Source organism: Monodon monoceros, unplaced genomic scaffold (assembly GCF_005190385.1).
Source record: "Monodon monoceros isolate NGI ecotype Baffin Bay Population unplaced genomic scaffold, NGI_Narwhal_1 Super_Scaffold_15, whole genome shotgun sequence".
Taxonomy (NCBI): domain Eukaryota; kingdom Metazoa; phylum Chordata; class Mammalia; order Artiodactyla; family Monodontidae; genus Monodon; species Monodon monoceros.
This window is the reverse complement of record NW_021703771.1, coordinates 77064487-77091108: the sequence shown is the minus strand read 5'-3', so window position 1 is coordinate 77091108 and position 26622 is coordinate 77064487. Positions and strand designations below refer to the sequence as shown.

Sequence of the window (26622 nt, the reverse complement as noted above, 5' to 3'; positions counted from 1 at the left end):
AATCAACAAATCGTTTTGTTTCTAAACTTCAGAATAAGTCAAGTATCCTACCGTCTGAGCCCCTCTACTGCTTGCTCTGGGTGAAGACCTCTAGAATGTGAACGCACACGGGCAGGGATTTCTGTCTTGTTAATCGCCAGGTTCTCCTGGGCCAGGAGTGGTGCCTGCCTTGTTGTCGAGGATGATAAATATTTGTTGAATGAATTCAGAAGCTGATTTTGAGTATATAAAATAACAATAATATATTACCTTTACATGATTAAAAGTATAATTTTGTCCTTTTTTAAGAGACTGTCATTTTAAGTAATTTTGTAACTCTTTAGTTTTGTAATCTTGATGTAATAATAATATCTACCATTTATAAAACTGCTTCCTATATGCTAAGTACTGCTGAGGTATTTAATTCTTAAAACAAGCCTATGAGATAACATAAATCCTAATTTTACAAGTGAGAAAACTAAGCTCCAGAGAAGTTAAATAACTCGACTAAGGTCCATAATATAAGTAGCAGGAATGTGGGATTCAGGCCCAGAATACTGTGATATTTGAAACCCTCATACACTCATAGCCCTGCCCTGCCCCCATTTAGAACAGAATGTGTTTTTAAGTCTCATTATAATGAGTCGTTCCTTTCAGTGGTAGTCTGGATTAAGCTGTGGAAACAAATGAACTCTGACATCTCTGTAGCCTTACATATAAACATTTGCTTCTCACTCATGCCAAGTCCATGAGTGACTGCAGAGTAGCTGGCCGGTGACCCAGCAGTCCCATCTGTTTTCTTTAAAATGTTTTTATTTATCTGTTTTTAAGACAAAATTACATGTGGTTCCCTTAGTGTGTTTCTTAGTGATGATACTCTGGATAGTCAAGACAAGCTTTTCTTTTTGTTCTCAAAGAATCGGTAGTTTGACTGAATATTTGAGAAGTAATAACAATACCAAACCTTTGTGGGAAGTGGTTCTCCAGACCTGTGTCTCTCACCCCTGCCCGCACGGGAGCATCATCTAGCTTTAGAAAAGCCTTGAGGCCCAGGCCCCTCCCAGTGGCTCTTAATTCCGTTGTCAGGGATGATGCCCAGTCATTGTGTATTTAAAATGCCGCCCACGTAATTCCAATGAAAAGTTAAGGTTCTGATTTTAAAAAAACAGCAGCGTCTTTTCTCATTTGCTTTCTCTTCAACCTTGAAAATAATTAAAGTTCAGAGTAAGATTAAGATAGTTACCTGTTCCAGTCCCACAAATTTAAAGTGATTGACTTAATCTTAAAATAATGTTTTTCTTCCTACTCAGTCGCGGGAAATTAACAGTATCGGCTATGAGCACAATCAGTGCGTTACTTCCTCCATCTTTATGGTTACTTTAGTTTTAAAATAATGCTTTAGGCTGCCCGAAGGCTTTATCTTTTAGAATTGGTAGTTTGTAGACTAGTTGATTATAGTGAGGACCGTGTTAAAAATGATGGCTATTCTCTGGTTGCTGTGTGTCCCCAAATGTCTAAAGAGGCCATCCTGGCTCCGATGGCTCTGTGCAAGTCGTGTATGTTTCTGCTTGTAGGTTGCACTGCCATTTGCTCTTGTTGTTTGTTTTGACAACATTTTGTTGCTCCTTTTTATGTCTTCATGTGAAAGGATCTTGAGGATTTGTTTTCTATGTCTTTATCACATTATTTTAGAATATTAAGACTGTCTTGGAGTTTGTGGTGACACTTGGCAGATCAGCCTAGTTTTTTCAACCTCGTAAATAATGTAAGTATGTATCTGCTGTGGCCTCACCACTGCATTCTCTTTGCACATTATTTTGAAGAGCGAGCAGGACGTTTTTTTAAAAACGTCCTCACTTACTGGTAGTATCTCAGATAGTGGGCTGAACCCCTCGTCTGGGCCTGGCTCTCAGCTCACCCCTCTCTCCTCCTCTTCCCGTCTTCCTCTTTCTTTGTCTTCCTTCCCTGTGACTCTCTCTCTCTGCCCACTGGGTCTCCTACATTTCAGCCCCTGCCCACACTCTAGGGTCCTGGGTGGGTTCATGTGGACTTTGTGATGTTGCCAAATTAGAGAGCTTGCATCAGTTTTAATCATGTCTCTTATTTATTTTTATACCTCCAGTTACATACATAGGAGGTCCCCCAAACCTCCATGAGTTAAACTAGTAAAATCAGCATGTAAAGGAGGAGATCCAGTAGCTATGGCATTCATCTTTAAAAAGACGCAATGTCTTTCAAGTCAGAAACAGGAAGAGCTGGACAACATGAACACATTTAAAGAATAGCTCTGCAAATGGAGAGCTGGCCTGGGTACTGAGAGCACACGGCCTAGGAGCATCTGGTACCCTGTACCTTGTGCCAGTGAGTGGCCAGTGACCATTGCAGCATCGTCTGTATGAGTTTGTTCCCATTCCGTGCCTCTGCACAACCCTCTCAGCATAACAGAGCTTGTTAGGTGGTTTTTATAGGAAGGGGATGTACTGACTAGTCAACTTGAGTGTCTCTTTGGTAGTTATGACTCATTATGAATGAATGTATTTGCATCCATATTTGTTTATCAATCTTTTCCTAACAGTAATATTTATAGCGGCAGCAGTTGAGTACCTCGTGAGTTTGCTTAGATTGAAACGTCCCCGAGGAGTTTCCCTGTACTGTGGATGAGAAACCGGAGGTCGGGCCCTCGCTCTCGCCCCCTGGGCTGCTACAGCGCGGCTCCTCCCCTGGCAGGGACCTCCCCCACCCGCACAGAGGGGGGCACAGTCCTGGCACAGTTAACACAGGCGCCTCCAGGGGCCGCCCTTTCACAGACACCGAAGTCATGGTTTGTGGGAAAGGTCCTGGTTTCAGAAAGGTGTTTTCCCTGTGCTCATTGGGGAACTGCAGGCTAAGATAACAGAAAATCCTAATCCAGCGTTTGTGAGTTCTCGTCCCTCTTGTACTTTGTTTAGAATTAAGTGTTCACATCCCTGAAATTGTTTCCTTTCTTGGGACCAAGAGACGCTCATTCATCTTGTTGTTGTTGCTAGTAGGCATAATTTACATACATACCTATATTTACATATACAATATACACAGTAAAAAGCTTTCTCCATCCCCTCCCCTCACCCTGGGCACCTCTTAGGCTTATTTCTCATCGTGCTGTCAGCTCACCCTGTCATTCTCTTACATGCTTGTGCTCTGAGAGGAAACACTGACAGTTTAAGATCGGTTCTTTCTGTATGATTCCAAGGAGGAAAAGAGAAAAACCATTCAGACATCTGTGGGAGACAAAAGGTGTGGTGGAACATCTGCAGAAATTAATATTGTTTCAATAACAAACACAAATTGTAAACTTTAAAGAAAGAACTATAGGTCCTAACAGTCAGTCTTCATGGAATACCTTGGTTTGGAATACATGGAATGTTGTTGGAGTGTTTGAGTTGTAAGGTTTTACAGCGGAAATTCTGTCCTTAAATTGGGCTTGGGACGAGAATTATGGGCAGAATAAAACAGTTCTAGGAAATGTGATCTGCATGTTTGTAAATATTTTGTTTTTCTACAAGATGCATAATTATAATTAGCATAGGCAGCAGTGACTTGCGACTGCTCCCCTTGTTGGCGGGAAGTTGTAACTGCAGGGCCCATGACATTCTAATGGAGACTGTCCTTAGCTCGGCGTAGGACCCTGAGGAGTAACCTAGACACTGGTGGGTGGAGGAACCAAGCATCCCCCAGCGTGCTCACCTTACTCTCATCTCACCTGACACTGAATGTGACTCTCCCGAACTCCTGACCCCGTGTTCCATCAGGTGGTGCTGGCCACCTCAGAATCGCTGGACCCTTCCCACTCCCGTCTGCACAAGTCTGTCTGAGACAGTACCACCTTGAACTGTGAATCCTTCTTGTGTTGTTCTTGCAGTCTTTCTGATTATTCCCTGTAGTCATTCTTTGTTCTCATCATTCCTTCTACGGTCTCCCAGTTATGGTTATATCTTGGCTAAGTAAACTGTAACTTCCTAATTGTTTTTCCTCTCCACTGGCTTATCCTTTAACGGTCTCGAACACCATGGGAGCTGTTGAAGACCCTTTCTTCGACAATGGCCGGTATTGTTTCTGTACCTTTTCATACGGTAGTTACTGAGCTCTTTGGCATATTATGATCATCTCAAAGTCAGAAACTGGGCTGCACCGTCTTTGGTGTTCCCTGTACCAAGTTGATTCAAGGTCTGAGTTAGCAGTATCTAATATTTAAGATTGAATAGCTTCTTACCCCAGTTCTCTTGCGAGCCCACAGTGCTGCTCTGAGCTCATAACCAGTCATGTCCTAGACATCCTGGCCTGGGACATGGGACACCCGCCCCCAGCCCGCCTGCAGCCAGGGCTGCTCATGCTGAGAAGCATAACCGTAGCTTTGCGCAGCACTGACCTCATCGTGGATTGGAGAGGCAAATACTTACAGTCGCTATAAACCCTCTAATTTGACATCGTAGTAGGTCATTTTGGTATACTGATAGGCTGAGTTTGGAGAGGGGCTGGCAACATTTAAACTAGAATTTTTAAGTGCATCTAGTGCCTATGTACTGATCTCTTTTTTGTAATCAAACCTTTTAATGGACTTAAAACTCAAGGAAAAATAATGGTTGTAATTTCAAATAAGCATTCATTTGTGAGTAAAAAGCATTTTTGTATGTTACCATAGTTACTGAGCAGCTTTCCTGTGGCTCTAGAGAAAATGGGCTCTGTCATACAGAGTAACTCTGAGAAGTGCGTTTGGAGGCAGGAGTAGAAGACAGGGTGGTACAGGTTTCCCAGAGGAAGCAGGACATGTTACAGGAAGAGCCTTTTTGACGCCGAGTTTTATGTGGTCCTCCACTAAATAGTAACTATTTGATCGTTGAGTGGAAATTTTCTTTTATCCGAAAGACGCTAGTAGCCAACTTAACTGGGTATCAAAATTATAATCAAACTTTAGAAGTCTACTGCTACGGTGTACACGGGGTGCTGCTGTATTTATACGGGGTTTTAAAACTTTATTTAAATAAAAACATTAGACATTGCCTGTATTTGCAAACCTCAACTGTATCTCAAAGGAATAAAATCAGGCAAATAAAGATGAGGCCAAAATGTTAAATCCAAAGAATCCGGAAGTGGCAGTTTCTGTACTGGAAGGAGAATGCATCTCTCCCTGCTTTTGTGCCTTTGGTCTTAATAGTATTTGAACATTAGAGTTTTGATAATATTTCATGGGTTTAGGGTTGGGTAGGGTTTAATTTTATCTCATAATGTACTAAAAGATTATTTTCTCTGGAGACTGGCAGGCTGCTCACTGTGGAAGAATCCTGTCAGAACTGACTAACTTGGAAGGATTGGATTGAAAGGGTTGGAGGACCTGAGTCATAGAGGGCTGGCGGAACACGAGAGGTGGGACAGGAATGCCAGTGAGCGCAGACGGTGGAAAGGGGCGGGGCGAAGTCAAGAGAATGGTCTAGAACAGTTGAGTTCACTTCTGTCTTCCCTTCCACAGAAGGGCTCTCACGTGAAGCATCTTTCACCCCTCCCTGGAGTGGTTCCCCAGCGCCATGTGCTCTCCAGGGGCGCTCCTCTCTGTGCTGTCCACAGACCTCTCTGGGACCCCTGGACCCTGTTCCATGGTGTTTTTGTGATGGTCCAAGGGAAGTCCCGGCCTTTTAACCAAAACACTTTCCCACAGGAATTATTTGTTAGTGAACTTGGAGGAACACATAGAACACAATTTGAAAAACTGTTAAAGTTTAATAAGAACATTGAGATGGTCACTCTGCAGGGGAATAAGGGCTTTTCCACCGAAGGTGTATAATCGTCACTAAAATAGTCTGAAGGCTGAGGGACATTTCGGGGAGCATTTTCAGGCGGAAAGTCCCTCCATTGGCAGTTTTCACTCGACTGCTTAGAACATTCCCAGCGTTTGCCGGCCTCAGTGACTGACGATGGGGCAGAGGTCTGGTGGGGCAGCTCGTGGTGAGGCGGCTCAGACCCCGCAGGAGAAACGCCACTCACACCTCTGGAAGCCCGTCCCGGTTGGCCATCTTTGGTCCATCTCGTCCACACGGTCTCACGTCATATGCCAGTATTTTCCCTCCAACCTAAAAACAAAAACAAAACAAAAACTTCCCCATCCTCATATATTACAGGCCCATTTTAAGGAATTCTGTAGCCACAAGGAGCTTTAGGAGCGAGTCCTCCCAAGAGAACATGACAACCCCTATGGAATTTGAAGATACAGAGTTCCTTCTGAAAAGCAGTGGTACAACCCACACTTCATAAATTGCTGTACTTGCTTAGCCTTTGTAGAGTCTGAGTAGCAAGTTTAGCAGTAATCCCTTAGCGACCAAAGCTTTTGTAAATTATGAATACACTTCCCATTTCCTAGTCCGTGGTCTCTGTCAGACTTTTGTGTGGGCGATAACTGCTTTGACTCCATTTCTCCCTTAGTCTTTACTCTCAGTATTTTTCTGTTGTTATTTTGAATATATCCTTGTGAATCACCATGAGTCCATTTTTAGAATAGGGCAGGGTATAAATCTCTTATCAGATATGCCTGAAAAGTTTTATTTTCTGATAAAGAATTTCAGCCACCGGCTAGCAGCTTGACACTTAAACAGTAATATTTTTGGTGATTTCCATTCTATTTGGATCCTGCCCGTGCCTCTTGGGGCATTTAAAGTCGCTACCAGAAGGTTATGTGGCCGTGCAGACGGGTATGAATTCAGTCCAGCTGGTTAATCAGTGCCTCTGACACTGGGGAGTTCAGTGCTGAGTGGTCCCTGGAGGCCCATCTGCCGTGTCTCTCTGGTTTGAAGTCCAGCCTTATAGTCAGAACTGCGGCTGCAGCTTATCTTCTACTCATTCAGAAGCTAAATAAAATATTCTAATGCTATCTGTTATCTGCCTACTGACTTTAATGATTATTTGGATTGATCTTAAAAGGCCACTGTAAAGCTGCATTCTAAAATTAAGTGACTGTCAAGCACAGGCCTAGTGGATGTCATTATAGAATAGATGCAGCCAACCGTGAGCTCTCTGCGGCAGCTCAGATGCGAGCGTAGCATCTTACGTGCCTGGAGAACATGAAACTGAAGTCCACATAAAGGGTTGTTCGTGAAAACCATGCTCTTGACGACCTGTTCTCCTGTGTTCTACAAAGATAGATCGTTTAATATATTGTACCAGGCAGTAAAATGTTTGTTTTCTGACCATGAAGGTGGACTCGGGGGTGGTGCATTTCACCCCCCTGACCCGGCCGAGGATAGAGCAGCCGTTCAGGCTGGTGGAGAGAGTCGTTCAGAATGCCTTTCAGTTCCGAAGGAAATACTGCCATCGAGGGCTTGGGTAAGAACGCTTTCTCTTCCTTTTCAGTAGCACTCTTTACAAACTCCTCAGTCACCTTCAGAGAGTAAGAACTTTGTTTTTATGATTGTTCAACCTGCCTGTAAATATTACTCTTACTTCAGATCCTGTGATGAACAAACCTTCATGGCCACTGAGGAGAAAGCAAAATGTTGATTTAACCTGAGATGCCACCGAGAGGTTCTGTTTGGTTTGATCGTTACAAACTAAAACTGACATCACACAGTTTATAGTGAGCCTGTACTGGGGAGGTCATGACCCCTCACTCAGGACTCAGACCATCTGAACTGTTTTCAGTCTCGACACTTCTGGCACTAAATGTGTGGTGTTTTCCCCAACACCGACGAACTCCCTAACGCTCCAGACAGCACCTGGGCGTCCTACAACTTAATTCTAGTCCGGTCATTCACTACCTGGCATTAGCGCAGCGCCTCAGCTTATGGGCCCGGTGCCGCAAGGCTGTCCCCACTTCAGTCGCGGGTTCCAGGTTGCCACTTGCATTTATGGCCATAAATTGGCAATTTCCACGATCCCGTTCATCTTCAGGTTGAGTAATTTGCTAGAATGGTTCACAGAACTCACTGTCATGTATCAATTTTAAAGGCTGTAACTCAGGAACTACCAAATGGAAGAGAGGCACAGGGCATCATATGGGGAGCAGGGTGCACAGAGCTTCCGTGCCCTCTCAAGGTTTCTCACCCTCCCAGCACCTCAAGTGTGTTCACCAACCCCGAAGCCCTCGGAACCCCATCATTTGGGGGTTTTATGGAAGCTCCATTACCTAAGCAGGATTGATTAAATCATTGGCCTTTGGCGATGGAGCTCAGTTTTCCAGGAGTGGAGCTGAGAGAGGTCCATCCTTCAGTCACGTGGTTGGTTCCTCTTGCCACTGTTCCCCGTCCTGAAGCTTTCCAGGGGCCACCAGGAGTCGCCGCATTAGCACAGAGCCCAGATGTGGTTGAAAGGGGCTTGTTACGAGTAACAAAAGATGCTCCTGTCGCCCCTGTCACTCAGGAAATTCCAAAGATTTTAGAAGCTCTGTCTCAAGAACCTGGGACAAAGACCAAATATATATTTCCTACCATCACACGAGCTAGTGGGTTTTAAATGCTTTCTTTCCATCCAGTTGTTATCTCTTGAAGCTTTTAAAGACGTACTTAGAAGAAGGAAGCAAATATAACTTCCGAGTAGCCAAGACAGTGGCTCGAAGTATCCACATGAGCACATTTCCATTCAGCGGCGGCTCCTGTGTTCTGCCGTGGGCGCCGCTCTGGCCAGGCCCTGAGGTACGTCCAGAGGCCCAGACAGAGAAGGCGGCCTAAGAGTCTGCGGCCTGATGGCCCTGAAGTCACCGCGGCAACGTGTTACGTCCGGTGACAGCCTAGAAAGTGGGTAATTAGGCCCAACTGCAGTCTGTGTACGAAGGCAGGAAAGTGTATGTGTATTTTTAAAAGATTTTCATCTAATATAGTCAACTTTAGCTGTTTAAGGGGGTTCAGCTTCAGTGGCCCATACTTATTTTCTAATAGCAGCTCCATTTCAGTTCTCTCATTCGTGAAGGGTCCCTATAGCACATGAAAGTACTTTAGGCACAGCTAGACAGCTGTATCCTGAATCCACTGGAATCCACAAAGCACGCTCTTGAGGATGTGAGGGCTGATGGAGGAAACCTCACCCTGCCTGCCGTTTGTTGGCTCTAGTTAGTCCAACGTTCATACGTCAGCAGCGTTCCTGCTTCTCTAGTTGGGGACAGAGATGCCACCAGCGATCCTCGTGCTAATTAGGATGAACGCCCCCCCTGCTATGCTGCAGCACCCCACCCGGCCCCCGCCAGGATGCACGACTTGGCAAGTGAAACACAAGCTGGATTCCACACAGGGTGTGACCCGTACGGTTGTACATGATAGCCCTGATTCGTGGAGGGAAAAAATTACAGAAAGTACGTCCTACTTGTAGAAATCCTGGAATTGGCCTGAGCCCGGAGTTGGCCCTAGTGTTTCCAAGACAACCCCCCAGCTAAGTGATGGGCCCCGTTTACTTCACATGCACAGACCCCTATGCAGATACGGACCAAATCTTGTGACCCACTTTGACCTTTTGGTGTCCTTCAGTCACACCACACCACACATCAGTCCCAGATCATAGTTAGAAACTATGATCAGACCCCTGCTTGCCATGAAGGTGAACTCAGCGATCTCAGTCAGCTCACCCTGAGAATGTAGGGACACGCAGCTCCTGGTTGCGGGGACCACCAGCCTGTAAGAAAAAGTCAGTCTCCTCTCGCCACGATGTCTTCCGAGCCCTCTGAGACTTGAGAGAAGAAAATAAAATCCAGGTGTAGCTTTGCAATATTTCAGTCAGTCAGTCACTTGTACTATTCACTTTAAAACAATGATCTGATTTAGACGAAATTTAAAATGTATACTTTGAATCAATTTTAAAGATGCTTCAAACATCTTAAAGAGGAAGATAACTTTCTAGTTTCACATGAACTGTTTTCTAACTTTGCAAAGAAAGGTCATTCTTTTGGGATGAAGAGGTCCAAAGGCTGGTAAGTTCAAGTTACAGAGAATCAAAAGTTCACCAGAAATAATATGCAATTTATATATTAAAATGTGAGGCACAGCAAACTTATGTTTCTTTAAGAATGCAACTGAGCATATGATATAATTTACCTTCAAGATACATGTATTGATTGAGCTTCAGAAACTCTTTTCTCATGTGGACACACCGTGCAGGTCCGATTAGCTGTGCCTTCAGCGGTGGTTCGTACCTGTTGCCTGGCGGCGTAAGCAGAGTCCTCCACTGGCTCGGGGTCCTGCAGGGCTCTGGGGGGTGGAAGAAAAGCCTCTGCAAAGTTGTCAGAACCATGCCGGTTTCAAATGAGGGTAGAAGGAAGCATGATGATGGGCAGAATTTAAGTAGAATTCTGACATTTTTCTCTTCCTTTCAGAATGTTATTCCCTGAAGCTCAGCGATTAGAAAGCACTGGGAAACTGTTAAAGTTGGCAGATGTGGACCCTACTCTTCGACCCACCCAGCTCTCTGTCTTACATTTTAAGAGCCTCTGTGACGCATACCGAAAAATGTGTGATGAAGACCCACACCTCTTTGCTTACAATTTCAGAGAAGAACTCAAGCAAAAGGGGATGACAAGGAAGAGTTACAGACTGTAGCTGCTACTTCAGGGGCTGGCAGCCGACTGGATGTTGATTTTCACAGTGTTGAACTTCTCCTATGTGTGCTCCCCAGGTGTGACTTATTCCCCTTTTACAGCTTGGTAAAGAGAATAAATATCGTCAAGTAAGGTACAGTACAAGGTTTCTTTTAATATATATACTGCATAGATATGACATGTTTAGTATAAACAGCATCTATTACAACCTTACAAAAATGAAATACCTGCACAGTGTACCCCTAACCCACATTAGAATAATTTAAATATGCTTTAAATAAAGCAGAACCTAAGAGCTCAAAGAAAATGCCCAGAAAAGCTATTCATCACAACTTCCCCACCCTTTTCCACATAAATTAATTAGAATGCAGTTTCATTTTAAGGTTTCTAAGTCGTCATTTTGATACCTGCTCAAAAGGGATACAAACTAAGTAATTTACAAATTCTGACCAGTTTAATCTAGTTTTCTGATCCACAATAAATTAAAATAACTTAAATCTTTACAACTATTTTGTGGGAAAATGTATACTGCACAAAACCCAATAATGAATAGTTTTTCTGCAATTTCCATTTTACCCCCAGTTTAAAAGTGAAACCAGCAACTTAACCCATATCTGGATTGACCTGTATTATGCCTTTCCATGGCTCTCTGTTTCATAAAAACACTCCTCGTTGACAACCGACGTTAAGCTCTGGACGCTGAATTCTCGCTCGAGAACGGAGCTGAGATCAAGGTTGGCATTTTCCGATTGACTGTCCAGGGACTGGTGACGCATCTGCGCCTTCAGCAGAGTCCCCCTGTCCCTCTTGGTGCTGTTGGCTTTGCGTTTGATGGCGCAGAAGTGCCCCCGGACCAGCTTGGGCTGCCCGTCCTTGCCGGGCGGCTGCTGAGCTGGCCGGGCGTCCGGGTCCTCCGAGATCCTCAGTCTCTGGAACTGGATCTCGATGTCTGTGGTAGGGCTGCCCTGCTTCCCAGCCTGGTGGTCGTCCTCGTCGTCGTCACTCAGAATGTCGCTCTCTTTGATGAGACTGTCGGAGAAGTCGGCCAGGCCCTCGTGGGGGTGTTTCTGGGCGTCCCGTGTGCTCCCGGCCCGGGGGCAGCCGCTGCTCTGGGTGCCACTGCTCAGGCTGCCCTCATCCGAGTCCAGCGAGCTGCCCTTGCCCGGCTCCCCGGGCCACTCGCTGGAGGAATTCTTAAGGACTTTTAAGGACCTGGATGAAGCTGCAGTGAGAAAAGCACATTTTCCCTTATGATAGAGGAACCGATTCCACAATGTGTTCATTTTTGCCCTGTGGGTTATCAGATTTAACATCTTAATTAAAATTTTATCACCTCACTTCAATCCTGGGACTCTCCTGGGACTTGGGCAAAAAAAAAAATGTAGATACTGCAAATACGGACATTTTTTATTTATGTTTATTTGAAATTTTAAGTTGGAATTTGGCATTTTTTAGAGGACCAATTACCAGAGCTTAATTACTGAGAACAATAAGCTATAAACTATCATAAGGGCTACGCTTCTTATTACCAATGAATAAATTTAAAAGTTAGTTTTACAGCTAATTAATGAATAAATTAGCTCTTGCTAATGAATAAATTTAAAAGTTAGCTGCTAATAAAATCTAGGTTCCTTTCTTTCACTAAAGTACTTTGTAGTTTGAGAACTAAGATTACACCATATTTCTCTGCCCACCTTCTCACCGGTTCATTTCCCTTGCTGCTCAATTAAAAGTACAAAAATGCTTTTTCTCTCTCATGAGAACTGTCTCTGCTGGAATTTCTAGCCAACTTTGAGATTTAATATGAATATTGAATCGTGTGTGTGTGTGTGTGTGCGCGTATAATTTCCTTTCTCTTGGGTAGAAGGGAAAGGGGGAGCTCAGTTGTGTTTCTGCAGACGACAGTGTATTTTTAATGGCTGTAGCTTATTTTGCCAGTAGAGGAAAAAATGGAAAATATATGGTAAACTTGAGGAGGTCAAACTGTGACCAAAAAGAAGAGATACACTTTGTAAGACTAAAAAAAAATAGATCAGTGATATTAACAAGATAGTTAACATAGAAAGAAGGTTCTAAAAATTTTAAGCTGACATTTTAAAAACGGGCAGAAAGTTGAACAGCAGCATGATTTGGAATGTTTACCTGTGGGCTTATTAAGAATGAGTATTAGCGACCATTAGGTTTCTTGACCTTAATTCACTGAGTGTTGACCTTCTAGAGGCCTTGCACTGTTCTGAGCACCGGGAATGCGGCAATGAGCACAACGAAGTCCCTTGACTCCTGTACCTCTCAGCGGAAGAAAGACAGAAGACGGTAAGTGCAGACTGTGTCAGCAGGTGAAAGACGAAGGATTTGGATTGGGGGTGCTTATGTTTTATAAAAGGAGGTCTGGGACCGAGCATGTTTAGGCTTCTTAAAAGGAAGTAAAATTGCCGCTACATCCTCACGTCACCCTGTGTATCGGGTGTCTGGTGTAGAGCTTACGAAGCTCCTGCTGATGAGCTACAAAGCGATGACCCGCTGCTCTATCCTGAAAGCACACATCCTTGCAGAGGAGCTCCTCATGTTTTCCTGAGTAAACCCAAGGCTAGCAGAGTTCTTACCTAATTTGGCTGAGACAGGAACGCGGTTCTTGAGGGGTACCAGGCGATCTTTACATGTTTTCTCCAGAGGTAATTCACACTTTATGTGACGCCTGAAGTTCTCCCTCAGAATAGATCGAATCACCTTGACAATGTTGGTTTTGCTTTCGTTGTCACTGGCGGGGAGAGAGAAGACATGTTGTAGTGTCTGCTGTCTCGTCCTGCTTCCGTTCCACGCCTCCTGGCCCTCCCGTGGCACGTGACCGCTCTCAGCACAGACTGACAGCGAGCCACCCAGCCTCTGTGTGCCTCGGTCTCTCGTCATTTACAAAAGGAGCGAGAATTGATCGCTTTTGAACTTCCTTCAAGCACTAACATTTGGATGTATATTTATTCAATGTATATTCTCCTAGAGCCGCAGTTGCACAGTTTGGAGAGGGTGGGTGTGATCCTGAAGTCATCAAAATTTAGGAGGGCACTAAAAATAAGCCCACTTTTAAGAGAACATAATTCTGTCTTATGCCCATTGGCTTTAATTTTTGGAAGTCAGTAATACCTGCAGCACAACTGAAAGATGGTTTCTGGCCGTCCTTCTATTTCTGACTTGGTGTGGATCAGCTCGCATAAGGAATTATTTTCTGTCCCTGTGTAAAAAGAAACAAGGGGCCGCAAATTTGCCAAAGATGCTGTGGTAAAGGACACTTGTGAAGCTTAAAAACCACAATTTTAGTAACTTTTTAAAGAGTTAAATATTCCCCATCCTGACTCTCATCATTTTCTGGTGTGGCTCCTCCTATGTATGACTTTCACAAAGAGTTACAAGAAGTTAAATACGTTGTAGTTACTTTGTACACTTCCTGCTGAGGTTTCCCATCCGTCTTGGTGCTTTCGCCCTACCCTGGATTCCATCTCTCTGGGAAAGAGGTTAAATGGATCCCATTTTTCAACCCCGTTCCTTAGAAGGAACGGTAGGATGTGCTCAGGCTCTTGAGGTAAGGAGGCCAGCCCCAAACTCAGTCACGGTCCAGGAAACATGAGCACTTCCAACGAAAACTGAACAGGGGCCCAGCCGTCACTGCGGGCCTCAGCCTGTTGGTCCTTTGCTTAACCAGAGGTACTGTCACCAGGACAGGGTTATTCTGAAAGGATCTCTGAACATTTTCCACAGTGGAAAATTTTATTTTTATATATCACCTGTAATAAAGCTTAATCTTAAGAAATTTTCAGGTGTATCAAAATTTGTAAACATTTAAATTTGTGGACCTTTGTTTCTTTAACAAATTTTAGAGATAGAGATTATCCCTAAAGTTATTAAAATAATTAGAAATATTAGGATATTAGAAAAATGTTGAAAACCATCGACAGTGAAAATAAGGAAGCAAATAAATAGAGAGGTATTTGGCAAAGAAAAGCCATCCGCTGGCATTTACTTTCTCCAATCTCTCTTGTCCTCATTTTCCTTGCCTATAAAATAAAATACCAAAAATCATTCCCAGGTTCTTCGCTACTTTTTCATTCCGCAGTTTAAAAATTCCCTTAAAATGTTTTTTCTGGCACCTGTACGACACACAACAATTACCTGCTGTATTCCCCAGTCTGACTTGAAGCGCGGATATGGGGATCAACCAGCGAAACTTAAACGGATCCAGGTCAGCAGAGTTGTGTGCCGGCCGGGAGTTCGACGGCTGCAACGTGAGAGCCCACCAAGAACAGTGTTAAAGCAAGCTCGCTCCCGCGGGCACGTGCGCGCACGACAGAAGCTGTGAGCTCACCCTGGTGCAGACCTGCCGCCGTGTGGGGCTCAGGATGCAAAAGGGAATCAGGTCAGGTGTGCTCTCAGGGATTGGGGACAGGGCAGAGTCATGTTTTGGGAAGCAGAAAGTTCTAGATCTTTAAGCAAAAATGACAGGCAAGCTTTCCATGACCCCATGTTACCTCTAAAAAAAAAAAAAAAAAAAACCCAAAATTACACAGACTCAGGTGTATGGAGAAAACGTGGACCATTTTTAGGGATAGAAAAGCTGGTTTTCTCTGTAGGGCCCAGCATGGGTATTTGTCTACATCTTCTTTAAAACAGACGTCTTTGGTGGGGAGGATAAGAAACACCTTGAGTCGCATCACTCAGTGAGGCCTTCATCCTTAGCAGGCTTCCCAGTTCAACAACAGGAGGATAACAGGCATGAAAAGATAGCTTTAATTAAAATTAATTCATGTCTTACCAATTTCTTTTTCAGTTTGCAGTTTTCTTTATAAACCAATATGACGGCTCTCTTAAAAACTAAAGAAAGGAAAAGAGAAAGAAATGACTCTCATTATTTAATACAAACTCTCCCAAGGTTGAACTGCAGCTGAATATTTTAATAGAACAAAGCTCTACAAGATCCCATGATGCTGACATGAGTGAGTAAGTGGTACTTCCTTCTGTTCATATTTGAATTATGCAGAGGTACCTGCTAATTTAAGAGCCATTATCTGAAGAAGATCCTGGCATTTTGTTTCCTGAATTCCTGTTTTGTTTTATTGAAAGCTGAGGACATGTGTGTTCGTCTCAGCGAGCATACACGGTCTATACCCACTCTCCCAGCTGTCCGGGAGAATTAAGACATTCTGAAGTGCAGCAAACTACTAAGATAGCAGATTTCAAAATAGCCCCGGGGAGATCTGTTCCCGTAACACGTGGTGAGGTCCACTAAGCCCAAGCAGCAGAAGGGAGGAGATCATGAGTATGTAGGGCAAGAGTTCTAAAGAGTTGGAACCTGTCCATGTTACGTCAAAGCCATTAGAGCAACGATTCTAAGTCCTTCTGGAAATCACGAGTTAGCTGGGTTTATTTAGCAGGTTCTTCATTCTTGACAGCCTCTTTTAAGTTTACATTGTTTTGAATGGAGTACTGACCGAAGACTGTGAGCTCGAGGTCCTTTCTGGCTTTTCCTAGAGACAGAAATGGATTCAACCAGGACACCGTAGAGTGCATCAGAAGTTCCCCCATTGAAAGTTCTGTGACCTAAATGGCAAAAACAGGAGATGGAGAAGACGTGGAAACCCTGGGGGGAGGCTGTCTCATATGAGAGAGGGACCACACACATATGGTCACTGCTAAAACACAAGTACGTTCACTTTGATTTTTATGGTTCCTGTAAACACGCGGCCTTAAATAGTGGCGATTTTGAAAATACGAGCTAAGCATCAAACTGTTTGAAAAATAACATAAACGTGAAGGCATTTCGCTCCAGTGCACACATCGTTTGTGGGTGAGACACGCCTCCTGCCCTGTGGGATGGCATTCCTTCCACCCCAGTGTCAACGTTCATCCCAAGTGCCTTTGTTAACATTTCATCCAAGACCTAGTACAACTCACCACCTCTAATCCCAAAAGCACACTAGGCCTGCAGAGGTACCAACGTTGAAACTGATTGTAATAAAAAAAAAAAAAAAACTAAACTCCAGCTGTTTTCTGTTCTTGTCTTTTTCTACTTAAATTATATTACTTCTTACATGTAGGCTTTTTAAAACTCAAAATTCTAAATTTAGTAATCCAGCCAGAGAAGAAAAATAGAGAAATTGTGATGTTCCACTTAAACTACTTTTATAAGTAAGGAGATAGCACCGATATTTGAGGTTAGAAAAGAAAAAAACAAAAGCTCTTTTTTTTTTTTTTTTTTTGCGGTATGCGGGCCCCTCAAGCACAGGCTCCGGACGCGCAGGCTCAGCGGCCGTGGTTCACGGGCCCAGCCACTCCGCGGCACGTGGGATCTTCCCGGACCGGGGCACGAACCCGTGTCCCCTGCATTAGCAGGCCAACTCTCAACCACTGCGCCACCAGGGAAGCCCGGGAAAAAGCTCTTAATTCTCTCCACATGCTGACTGCCACTGCCTTTATCCATCCTACCCCCACCAGCCCCAGCTCTCCATTTATGTTCTAGCCTCTGGGATCTGTCTTAACCTCACACTCCACGGGAAAGGAGGAAGAGGTACAGATACGAGCTCAGTGATATTTCTTCTTTTTTTTAATACGATATTAACAGAACATAAGGTTATATTTTTAAACCAATGTTATCAATTTTATGTTACATTTATACCTAAGTTGTGAGGCTTGTTATAAGCATTATAAGATCAAAAAGAAAATTTTAGGCATTTTCTCCCGCACGAAATCCCTAACAGGTGACCTCCAGACCCGGTGGTCACAGGCATTCAGCCTCTCAGAATCCGGAAGTCCTACTGACCTCCTTCTCTGTTCCGCTCTGCTCTGCTACCAGCTGGTCAAACACCGTCCCGTAATCCTCATATATCTTCTGCATCTCGTTGATGTGGCTTGCTACTTTTTCCATTGCCTTTAGTGCTTCTGCAAAATATGCAATCATATTTGTTTTATAATTTTGGTGTGTTTGCAATCCTACTCAACAGCAATAACGAAAAGGTTCAAGATTCAAGCCAGAATCCGAGACCAGTTCTTACTAAGAGCAGCATCATTCGAGTATGATGCAAGCAGCCCACGGCAATCTAGTTACAATAATGAAGAACAGCAGAGTTCTCTTCCACCTCATTCTTTTTGAAATGAGGCAGAGTACAAGTATCACTAATAATAAGAGCTACTTATTGAGCACTTTCTATTTGGCGTGTTCTATGAGGCGATTTATGTGAAGCATCTCATTTAATCCCCACAATAACTCGATGACTGTAGGACCTGTTATCAATCCCATTTTACAGATGAGAAAACTCAGGTGCAGAGGGGTTCAGTTTTTTGCCACACTTCCAAAGACAGACGTAAGGAGTGGAGCCAGAGTTAAAATCCGAGGCTGACTGGCCACAGGATGCCTGCTTTTAAACTTTTGCCCCTCCTCCTGGACCACTTACTGGAATAGTGATCAATCAATGACAATTTTTCTTAACAAGAAGTTGCAAGAGCCTCTGTAAATGCCCAGTTGCCAGAGCAACTGTTTGCATTTATGCGTGGGCATGTGAGGGACAAAATGATTTCATCCAAGGCAAAAAGAAAATTTCAAGTCACCTCCAAATTCACTGTTTTTCATACTTTGTTCTTCTGATTTGGTATTTTAATTCAGTCTGGAGGGACGCTGGGAAGGCAGTTTTTTAACAGACCCCTTTTAAAGATCATCTTAATGCAAAGTGAACTATTCACACAGTATTTGAATGCTAATCACAATTTGTATCATTTATGTATAAGCTTTAACTTTCATACAAAAAATCATCCTCATCACTTATGATACAAAAGTATGCTTGTCACAGAAAAACAGCTAGTTTCATTTACACTCTTCTTGGTGTTTGCTATTCAGTAATACTAATATTTATTAGTAAGTTTGTTTCCCTCTCCACGTGCTTTATTACAGGTACCGTAACTGGACCTCCTAGCTTTGACACGTGGAGAACACATCACTCATTTCTCTGCAATCCAAACAGCAGCTCTTTAACGGATACTCTACGTGTATCTGACAGCAGCTCTTTAACGGATACTCTACGTGTATCTGACAAATTTGTATCTTAGGCCAATAATTTCTGAGGTTACAAAAGAAGACACCTCCGCGTCAGCCGTGTAGAGCTTCACGGGTCCTCGGGTGTTGGTTTCAGAGTCAGACTCTGCTCAGGGCCGTCCACAGGGTGGAGCCTCACAACATACTTGATCAGCCGTACTTGGGCAGCAAACACAAAACTTCAAAGTTGTAGGAAAACAGGCCGGGGTTTTGGTCCTGGCAGCACTGCTTGTTTGTTAACCACGTAACCTGAAGTAGTTTATTTCAACTCACTGAGCTTAAATTATCTTCTCTGAAAAATGAAAATGGAAACACCCTTCCAGAGGCTATTCCAGTGAGAGAATTTTTGCCAAAATATTTTGCCCACCTTACAGGGATGGCCATACTACCTAGCTATTTTCACATACTAAAATGGTACCTAAGGTTAACAATCACAGTACTGACAAATGTTCCAGAATGTGAAAGCAAGCAGGGAAGAGGGGAGCTCGTGGGCCTGGGGGGCGGCAGCCGTCACATCGCGGCCTGGGCCCCTCGCTTCTTACCTGTCAGGTGGTAATGCTCTTCGCTCTCGTGGTCTGTCAGGGACACGAGCTCCTTGAGCAGCAGTGGGTACTTGAGCACCCTCTGAACGGGCTTGATGAGGTAAGACTCCAGCGTGGAGGAGTGCTGCTTGGTGGGGTTCCGGGCGTCCAGAAAAGCCTTGAAGGCTTTATCAGTTTTAGCTACAAGCAGATGCATTTAAAAGACCCTTAGAAGAGCACAGGAGGATGAACTAAATTCTACTTCATTTAGGTTTTAATGGAATTACAGATGATCCACTTCTACAGTCCTCCTAATGACATCCTTCAAGAAAAACCCAGATGCACCCGTGGGTCAACTGCCCGGCTGTCAGGGTGGATTCAGCACCGCCGCTCTGTGATGAATCCCATGAGAGCTTAAGGGGGCTTACCAGGCTGCCAGAAGAGTCCCAGCCACACACCAAAGAGGAACATGGAGTCAAAATGCAGGAGTGTCTGACTTTAAAGGCACATTCACACGCATACCCATGAGAGAGATTGGTATAGGTGCCGAAAAAGTGAGTTTCAAACGAGTCATAAAGCCACAAAACAGTGTATCCAAACCCTATGCCATACCCCCCAAAAGATTCATAGAGCAAAACAAACCAGTATTTTTTTTTCACGGACCTAGCACAAATTGTTTCTTATTCTGTACACTTGAGGAGCAAGCTTTTTTTTCCTTTAAAAATAAGTTGATACGCACTGCAGCCTCCACCTCCACAGTTCCAAGCAATCTAAACCTTCCAGCAGATTCAGGCCCCTCTGGGCAGTGAAAACCACCTCTCTGTTCCGTGTCACGAAGGTACACAGACGAACCCAAGTGCTTTCAGTTTTGAGGGTGCCAGTGGACACCCCAGCTGTTGCTTTGGATTCCACCTGCTGGCACTGGTTGACCAGCTGTTGGAATTCAGCCAATTTGGATGAAAACAAATCTTTATTTGGGGTTTTGTACAAAGGTAAAATGTAACTTGTAGGAGATGCAGTACCATTCTGAATGTGGCTGCTACACAAAGTGGATGGTGAGATGATCCTTCATCTTTGTGGCAAAGAAGGAACTGAGCAAACCATTGGTATGCTTTTAATTTACTACACTGTCGATAAGAAGGTGTTCATGGGAGGAAACTAGTTCTTTCTGGTTTAAAGAACTAGAGGAGACAGACTGGGCTCTGTCTTGTTGGCCTGAAGCACTCCAAGACTTCCCTTTTTCAACTTGAGCCTGTTCTAGGATTTAAACCAAATGGCAGAACTGCATCAGTGGACCTGGCTAAACACTGTCGGTGTCTGGATGAAGCCTACACTCCCTCCACGACAGTACAGAGAGGCCATTCCCCAGTTCTGAAAAAGAAACACGGAAGAGCAAACTCCGGATTCTTTATGGCAATGCCATCAAGGAGCGTTTGATGACAGACAGAAAGGGCTTGGAATGTAGCTTGGCTCCTACTTCCCTGCTGACACAACTAAAAAAGTTCCAATGCAGAATCCCCTCCAACACTCGCCATCGTCACGCAAGACAGCCCTGATTCACTGGGCAAATCATAACGGGAGTGAACTACACGAGGCCAACCTTAACTGTGAAGAAGGCATTCAAGTCCTGGGGAAGTCACTTTTTATCCTGGGAATTTGTAACAGTTTAAGCTTCAGTAGGTTCAGATCCTACTTCCAGGTACACGTGAGAAAACGCAGGTAGCCTGGCGAGCTTCCCTGGAGACGGTTCAGGTGACCTTAAATAGGATTACATATATTTTCATAAGACGCCTTCCACTGTAGGACCCATGCAGAACAGGAGCAACCCCTGGGGACCTGTATTTGTTTGATGTTCTCCGTGCAGGCTGAATTACTGCTGCTCGTGACCTTGAGCTTAAAGGCCTCCTCTCATCTCTGCCCCAGAAATGAGAATTCCAAAGAATGGGATAGAAAAATATCTTCTGAATGAGACAAATCCGAGAATTCTAATCTCATACCTAAAGAGGTGTGTGATGACTGAAAGAAGCCTTTGGTAATAACAAAACCTCAGTTGAGCATTGCTAGTTTAGGGTGTGGTAAAAGAAATGTTCACATATTGAGGTCTGGGGAAGCCATTCTGGCCTATACACGAGTTAACTTTAATGTAACTAAAACAGCCTGTTCGTGGCCTTTCAAACATACACCGTACATCTGCTTTTAATTATTAAAGAAAAGGGTGCATTGGCCAGAAGAAAAGAATGTCCATGTTAAAATTAAAGATGAAATGCCTCCCTTCCTGGGATGCCAATGCTGGTCCTCCTTCCATGGTAAGACTTCCTTCCCAGGCGCCAAGGCCATGCTGACGGGCTGTGTACGTGCTGATCTGGTTTTCCTGCAATCTGGAAGGAATGTATCCCTGACTTGTTTGACGTTCTTTGTTCTGACAAGACATGAAACTGTGCTGACAGCCCTGCTTCTCCAGAGCAGATCCTCAGAGGATCAGAGAAGCTGTCTTCTGGGCAGTACTCCTCCGTCTGGCTCAAATAAAACTCTTTTCTATTCCTATTATAGACAGTTTATTGATTATTTTTGTCAACAGGTTATTACAGGAATAGCTTAAACACTGGGTTGATGACAACAGTGATGGTGACTGTGGCACAAAAACTCCCTCCAACACTCCTACACCTGGAGAAGGTCACTGCTGCCATCAAATCTCTGACTGCGCTTCCCAGGACGGGCTGACTGGCCGGCCTGTCACTGAAAGCCCAGGCAGATCAACGTGTTGGCCACCTGCCCCCGAGCTGACCCGCTGCAAGTCGGCGGCCAAAGCTCAGGCATCTCGCCAGCTCCACAGAGTAACGTTTGCTGTTGACATGAAGGGGACGAGCAATGCAGGTGGGTCACCCAGGTCCACTTGGACTTCAGAAAAATAAAAATGTTCAATTGAAGTCAATAAAATAAGATGATAACAATGTGGAGAGACGAAAGGTACTTCAGTGACAAAATGTGGCCTGCGATAAGCGCCCATTTCACCAAAGAGGCTTTAATTTTAGTTAACACACTTCTTGTGAGTTTGGTGGTTGCTGTTTGGTGGTGGTTCTTTGCAGTGGATCCTCGGGCTTAAGAAGAAGGTTAACAGGAAGGAAAGAGGGGACTTCCTTGGTGGCGCAGTGGTTAAGAATCTGCCTCACAACACGGAGCACACAGGTTCGAGCCCTGGTCCGGGAAGATCCCACATGCCGCAGAACAACTAAGCCCGTGCGCCACAACGACCGAGTCTGCACGTCTGGAGCCCGTGAGCCACACCTACTGAAACCCGTCCTCCGCAACAAGAGAAGCCCCCGCTTGCCGCAACTAGACAGCCCGCGCGCAGCAATGAAGACCCAACACAGCCAAAAATAAAAATAAATAAATTATTAATTTTAAAAAGAAAGAAAATGGCATACACTGCTTTCTGCCCCCTCCAGCGGCCTATACGGTCGGTTAAAAGTTTTTAGAACAAGGCATTTGGTGAAAAAAGAATCCAGATGCAATTTAACAGCAAAGTGACACATGGCAGAGCAACATCTCTGCTGTTCGCTACACACGTTCACTGTCACCAGTACACTGAAATAAACTGAAAACTTCATGTCTGTCAACTTCAAGGCCAACACTGGAGCATAATCCATTAAAATTACACTTATCCCTACTTGACGAATACAAATTTACTCTTTTTAAAATATATATATTTATTTGGCTGCACGGGGTCTTTAGTTGCAGCACGTGGGAACTTCGTTGCTGCGTGGGGGATTTTATTAACAATTACAATTTCAAAAGTATAGCTGTAAAAGGTATGAGCAACTTACCCCTCTCTAGAACCTTCTGTACTTTAATATGATTAGCACAGAATCCGCTATAGAGTTTAAAGTGGTCCGCGTAATAAAGGAAAGAGCCTCCGAGGGAAAACAGTAGTTTCTAGAAGGAAAGAGGAAATGTTACATTAGGCATGGTTTAATCAGTGTCTGTCTGCTGGCTCTGGCACACGGCGTCTGACTGCTTTGCTGTCTCCATGGCGTTTTGTCTTTCGGACACCAGAGCACCAATGCCTCGGGGAAGGCACTGACTAAAAGCAGCCCCGGGCGGCCCCATTTGCCCGGTAGGTGGAGAACAGCCCGGGCGTCCCTCTAGCACGGCTTCAGTTTGATTGAAAAGTTTCTGCCAGCAGAGCCTACTGACACGGTGCGCAATCAAGGACAAGCAAGCAAGTTCTATAAAAAATACATTTGACACAGTGGGATATAAATAATCTGAGAGGCTAATTAATAAAGCTGACTCTGCATTACTTGGGACGAATGATGCTTGCTATGTACTTTCTTGGTCCCTTTCTACTGCCTTCCGCCTGTCCTTCCCTGGAGGGACCTCTTGCCAAGTCACCAATGGCCACACTGGAGACAGGGCTCCATAGAAGAGGAGGCTCTCTCAGAGCCAGTGAAAACCTAGGCTTTCCTCCCAGTGTCACACGACCACAGAGATGCAGAATCGGATGCAGTAGGTGCTCTTGCCTCAGATCCTTCTGTAGAGCTGAGTAAGGAGCGTGCGTGTCAACAGCAGGCAGACTCCATAAAAGCTGTGCTGCCCAGACGTCTGAGTCGCAGAGCATCTACTCTAGGGAGAAACGGGGCCTTCTTTTACCACCTGCCAGAGGAAAGCCATGCAATGAGAGCGCTAAACTTACCTTTTCAATAGTCAAGGGACACCACTTTCTCTTCAAAGGGAGAGTTTTGCACTGTTCCCACCTACGTTTGCTTTAAACCTAAGTCTAAAATACTCACTCTGAACTGCGAGGGGCTTTCAAGTATGTTCAAGTCAGATGATGCTGAAATCCCAGCCTCCAGCGTCTCCAGAAACACCTTTTGAAATTCAAGCATCTCTGGCAAACTTCCAAAAAGTGACTCCATCTATGTACGTGAAGAGCAGAATTTGAAAAGAGGGTGTTAGCGATGACGACCCAGATACCACTCTAAGTCCCAGATGCACAAATGAATCACAAGTCATTCACCAAGAAGGAGACAGAAGTGAAGCCTTTAAAGAAGATGGCATATTCAGTAGGGGACATAGCTCATACACAGAGACTTTGACTGCCCCGGTCCCTGTAATACTAAAATAACTGGAAGTGGGTGTCAAGTTTTCAGAATTCAAACTGGGGGGAAAATGGAAAGAACTAATTACTGTGATTTAACATTAAAAAGTCATGTATTAAAAGGTAATTTGGGGGACACCTTCTACTACAAAAGGGGCACGGTCATTTATAATTCTTGCCACTGTGTTTCACGGGATGGAGGCCACATAAATGGCTTTGAAGGAGGCGACGCTTGGGTCTCTCTGAAGATCCCGAAGTCTCAAATGTTCTTTGAGGATCAGTAGATAAAATCTAGGTCTGCTAAAAGACAAACTGAGACTAACCTATGGGTCAGCGGACGAAGGGAAGGTATTTACCTCATCTTGGGTAAGAAAGGTCTCACTTTGAAGTGGCTCCAAGTATAAGTCAAAGAGGCAGCTCAGATCCTGAAAGACAGAAGAGAGTCTTTAACCCTTAAGTCTCCAAAATACCCAAGCGTTTCCAGCAGCCCGGGCTGCAGCTCAGACTCGCATTAGGAACAATGAAGTTTATGTCTGGTTGAAACGCTTGGCCCTGCAAGAGGTGGTTCCTGCTCAGCTAATTCAGAGAGGTTAACAACACGGTACGACCAGCATCTGGACTCCACATTTTTCTTTATAGCTCGATCACCTACTCTGCGTATTTGAATATCTTAGTGGCAGAACCAGGACCTTTCTTTCGGCTGCTGCAGCAGGAACACTCATCTCCCTTCAGAGAAGTGAGTTCTGGCCAGGTACCTCTGTCAGGTGTGGCCACATCCGCTGGCCGACCTGGCTTCCTTCTCTGCCTCGAAGAGCAAGGCGACAGCTCCAGCGTGGACAGCTGAGCTGACAATGGACAGGACAAGATCCGGAGAGCTCTTCGGCTTTGGGGCTGACGCATGAGCAGAATTTCAAACTCCCATGCTCAAATGCAAGAAAACATTTCTGAAGATAAGCAGTCATCATGTTTACAGTCTAGGCCATCTTTGAATCTCCAGTAAACCGGGCTCCAACAGTACAGAATAGTGGGAGTTGACTGTATTTACAAAACTCTTTAGATAAAGGGTTTTTTTAAAATAATTTGAAGCCAAGATCAGGATATAGTTTAGTGATAGAAAAGATTTCTTTTTCTTGTTTCATTTATTCCAAAGAATTTTGAGTCCCAACCTATGAGAAGTAGGTGACTACGTCTGCCTCCTTTTACAATGGAGAAATCCAGCTCTGGAGAGCCTGGTCAAGCCAGAAGCCTCCACAGCCTTGTGGTGTAGGTCCTGAGAGCAAGTGGACAGGCCTGTGACACTGAGTGCTTCACAATCAAATCCGCCCTGGCCTTCCCGACCTCCCCAGACGCCACGGCGGCCGCTGCAGAGCAGGGAGAGGTGAGAAGTCACCGAGTCTTATCTCAGGGAACACATGAATGCTGAAAACGCCAAGTCACGTGCAGAGGGTCCAGGTTACAAAACAAGTAAAAGTCCATGTTGAATGTCAGCAACAAAAAGAAATTAAAAAATGAAAAAGGGGGGTGTGTGTGTGTGTGTGTGTGAGTGAGTGAGTGAGTGAGAGAGAGAGAATCACCATAGGCACCAGGCACTGGTTATTTTGTCAGAGGCACAGGTGGGCTGTGGTCACTCCCTGAGCCGGTCACTGCCACCCAGGAGCAGTGACACACCAAGGGAGGCCTCGCTGAGCCGCGGAGCCAGAGCCGCAACATGGGGGCCCCAAGGAGACAAAGGGCAGGGCTCTCGCAGAGAGAAGGGAGAGCCATCCTCTGTATGCACTTCGCCCAGAGCATCCATCTCAGTCCTAGACCAGCGTCACGATGCAGTGACCCTCCCGTTCAAAGTGGTCTAACAGTAAAATATAACGACAGCAGTGACAAAAATAAAAAGGGACTTGGATTCCGCCCTCAACTATGCCCTCGACCCTACAGGTGAGGACACCACGGCCATCATCAAGCTGCCACAGCGCACAGAGCTGCTGGGCAAGGTCACTGTCGGAAGCCCCTGGATGTTCACTTCATCTCCCCACATTCGATACAGGAAAAGACACAGTGGGAAATGAAATGGAACTGCCGTCTCTGCAGTTTTCCTTTCTCCCCTACGGGACCAAAAGAAGAGGCTATGGGTAATTCTCCTGGGCTGCCTGTGAATGAGGCTTTCGGCAAAGTTCAGATAAAATGACAGTGATGTTAATGAAAGGGGAAGCTCAGATAAGTCTCCTGGAGAAAGAAGGTGAGAGAGGTGTGTGTGTGTGTGTGTGTGTGTGTGTGTGCGTGCGCGCGCGCGCGCGTGTGTGCGTGTGCGTGCGCGCGTGCGCGCGCGCCAAGGCTTAATTCACAGACACAGTGTGTTAGAGCTAGAACAAGAACACCCCCGTCTCAGACCCCAGTTGAGGGGCAAGGCCACTGCAGCAGG

At 44.8% G+C, this 26622-nt stretch overlaps 2 protein-coding genes and 1 long non-coding RNA gene across 8 annotated transcripts in view; 1 reads left to right on the top strand and 2 right to left on the bottom strand.

Annotated features, from left to right (window-relative positions):
• The window catches only part of TFB1M (transcription factor B1, mitochondrial), a 62826-nt gene extending 46289 nt beyond the window's left edge, over positions 1–16537 (top strand). Inside the window, exons 6-11 of one of the 5 annotated variants that reach the window (XM_029223847.1) lie at positions 7199–7326; positions 10298–10652; positions 11102–11253; positions 12738–12832; positions 14697–15505; positions 16037–16537. In XM_029223847.1, the coding sequence (XP_029079680.1) occupies positions 7199–7326; positions 10298–10520 (351 nt within the window). In that variant the 3' untranslated portion in view covers positions 10521–10652; positions 11102–11253; positions 12738–12832; positions 14697–15505; positions 16037–16537. Of the gene's footprint in view, positions 1–7198; positions 7327–10297; positions 12833–14696; positions 15506–15957 lie in introns of all 5 variants that reach the window. The other 4 variants (XM_029223848.1, XM_029223846.1, XM_029223844.1 and 1 more) reach the window with 4 other exon arrangements.
• On the bottom strand, positions 5711–10303 carry LOC114896031. The gene is made up of 3 exons (XR_003793709.1): positions 10020–10303; positions 9554–9654; positions 5711–6080 (listed from the first exon to the last, which is right to left on the bottom strand). It is a non-coding gene; the product is annotated as an uncharacterized LOC114896031 (long non-coding RNA).
• The window catches only part of TIAM2 (T cell lymphoma invasion and metastasis 2), a 111960-nt gene continuing 96416 nt past the window's right edge, over positions 11079–26622 (bottom strand). For both annotated transcript variants that reach the window (XM_029223840.1, XM_029223841.1), the window contains 11 exons: positions 24566–24634; positions 23902–24027; positions 22936–23044; positions 19133–19312; positions 17325–17443; positions 15997–16105; positions 15321–15379; positions 14681–14786; positions 13658–13745; positions 13123–13277; positions 11079–11741 (listed from right to left, as the gene is read on the bottom strand). In XM_029223840.1, coding sequence (XP_029079673.1) covers positions 11149–11741; positions 13123–13277; positions 13658–13745; positions 14681–14786; positions 15321–15379; positions 15997–16105; positions 17325–17443; positions 19133–19312; positions 22936–23044; positions 23902–24027; positions 24566–24634 — 1713 coding nt within the window. In that variant the 3' untranslated portion in view covers positions 11079–11148. The remainder of the gene's footprint in view (positions 11742–13122; positions 13278–13657; positions 13746–14680; positions 14787–15320; positions 15380–15996; positions 16106–17324; positions 17444–19132; positions 19313–22935; positions 23045–23901; positions 24028–24565; positions 24635–26622) is intronic.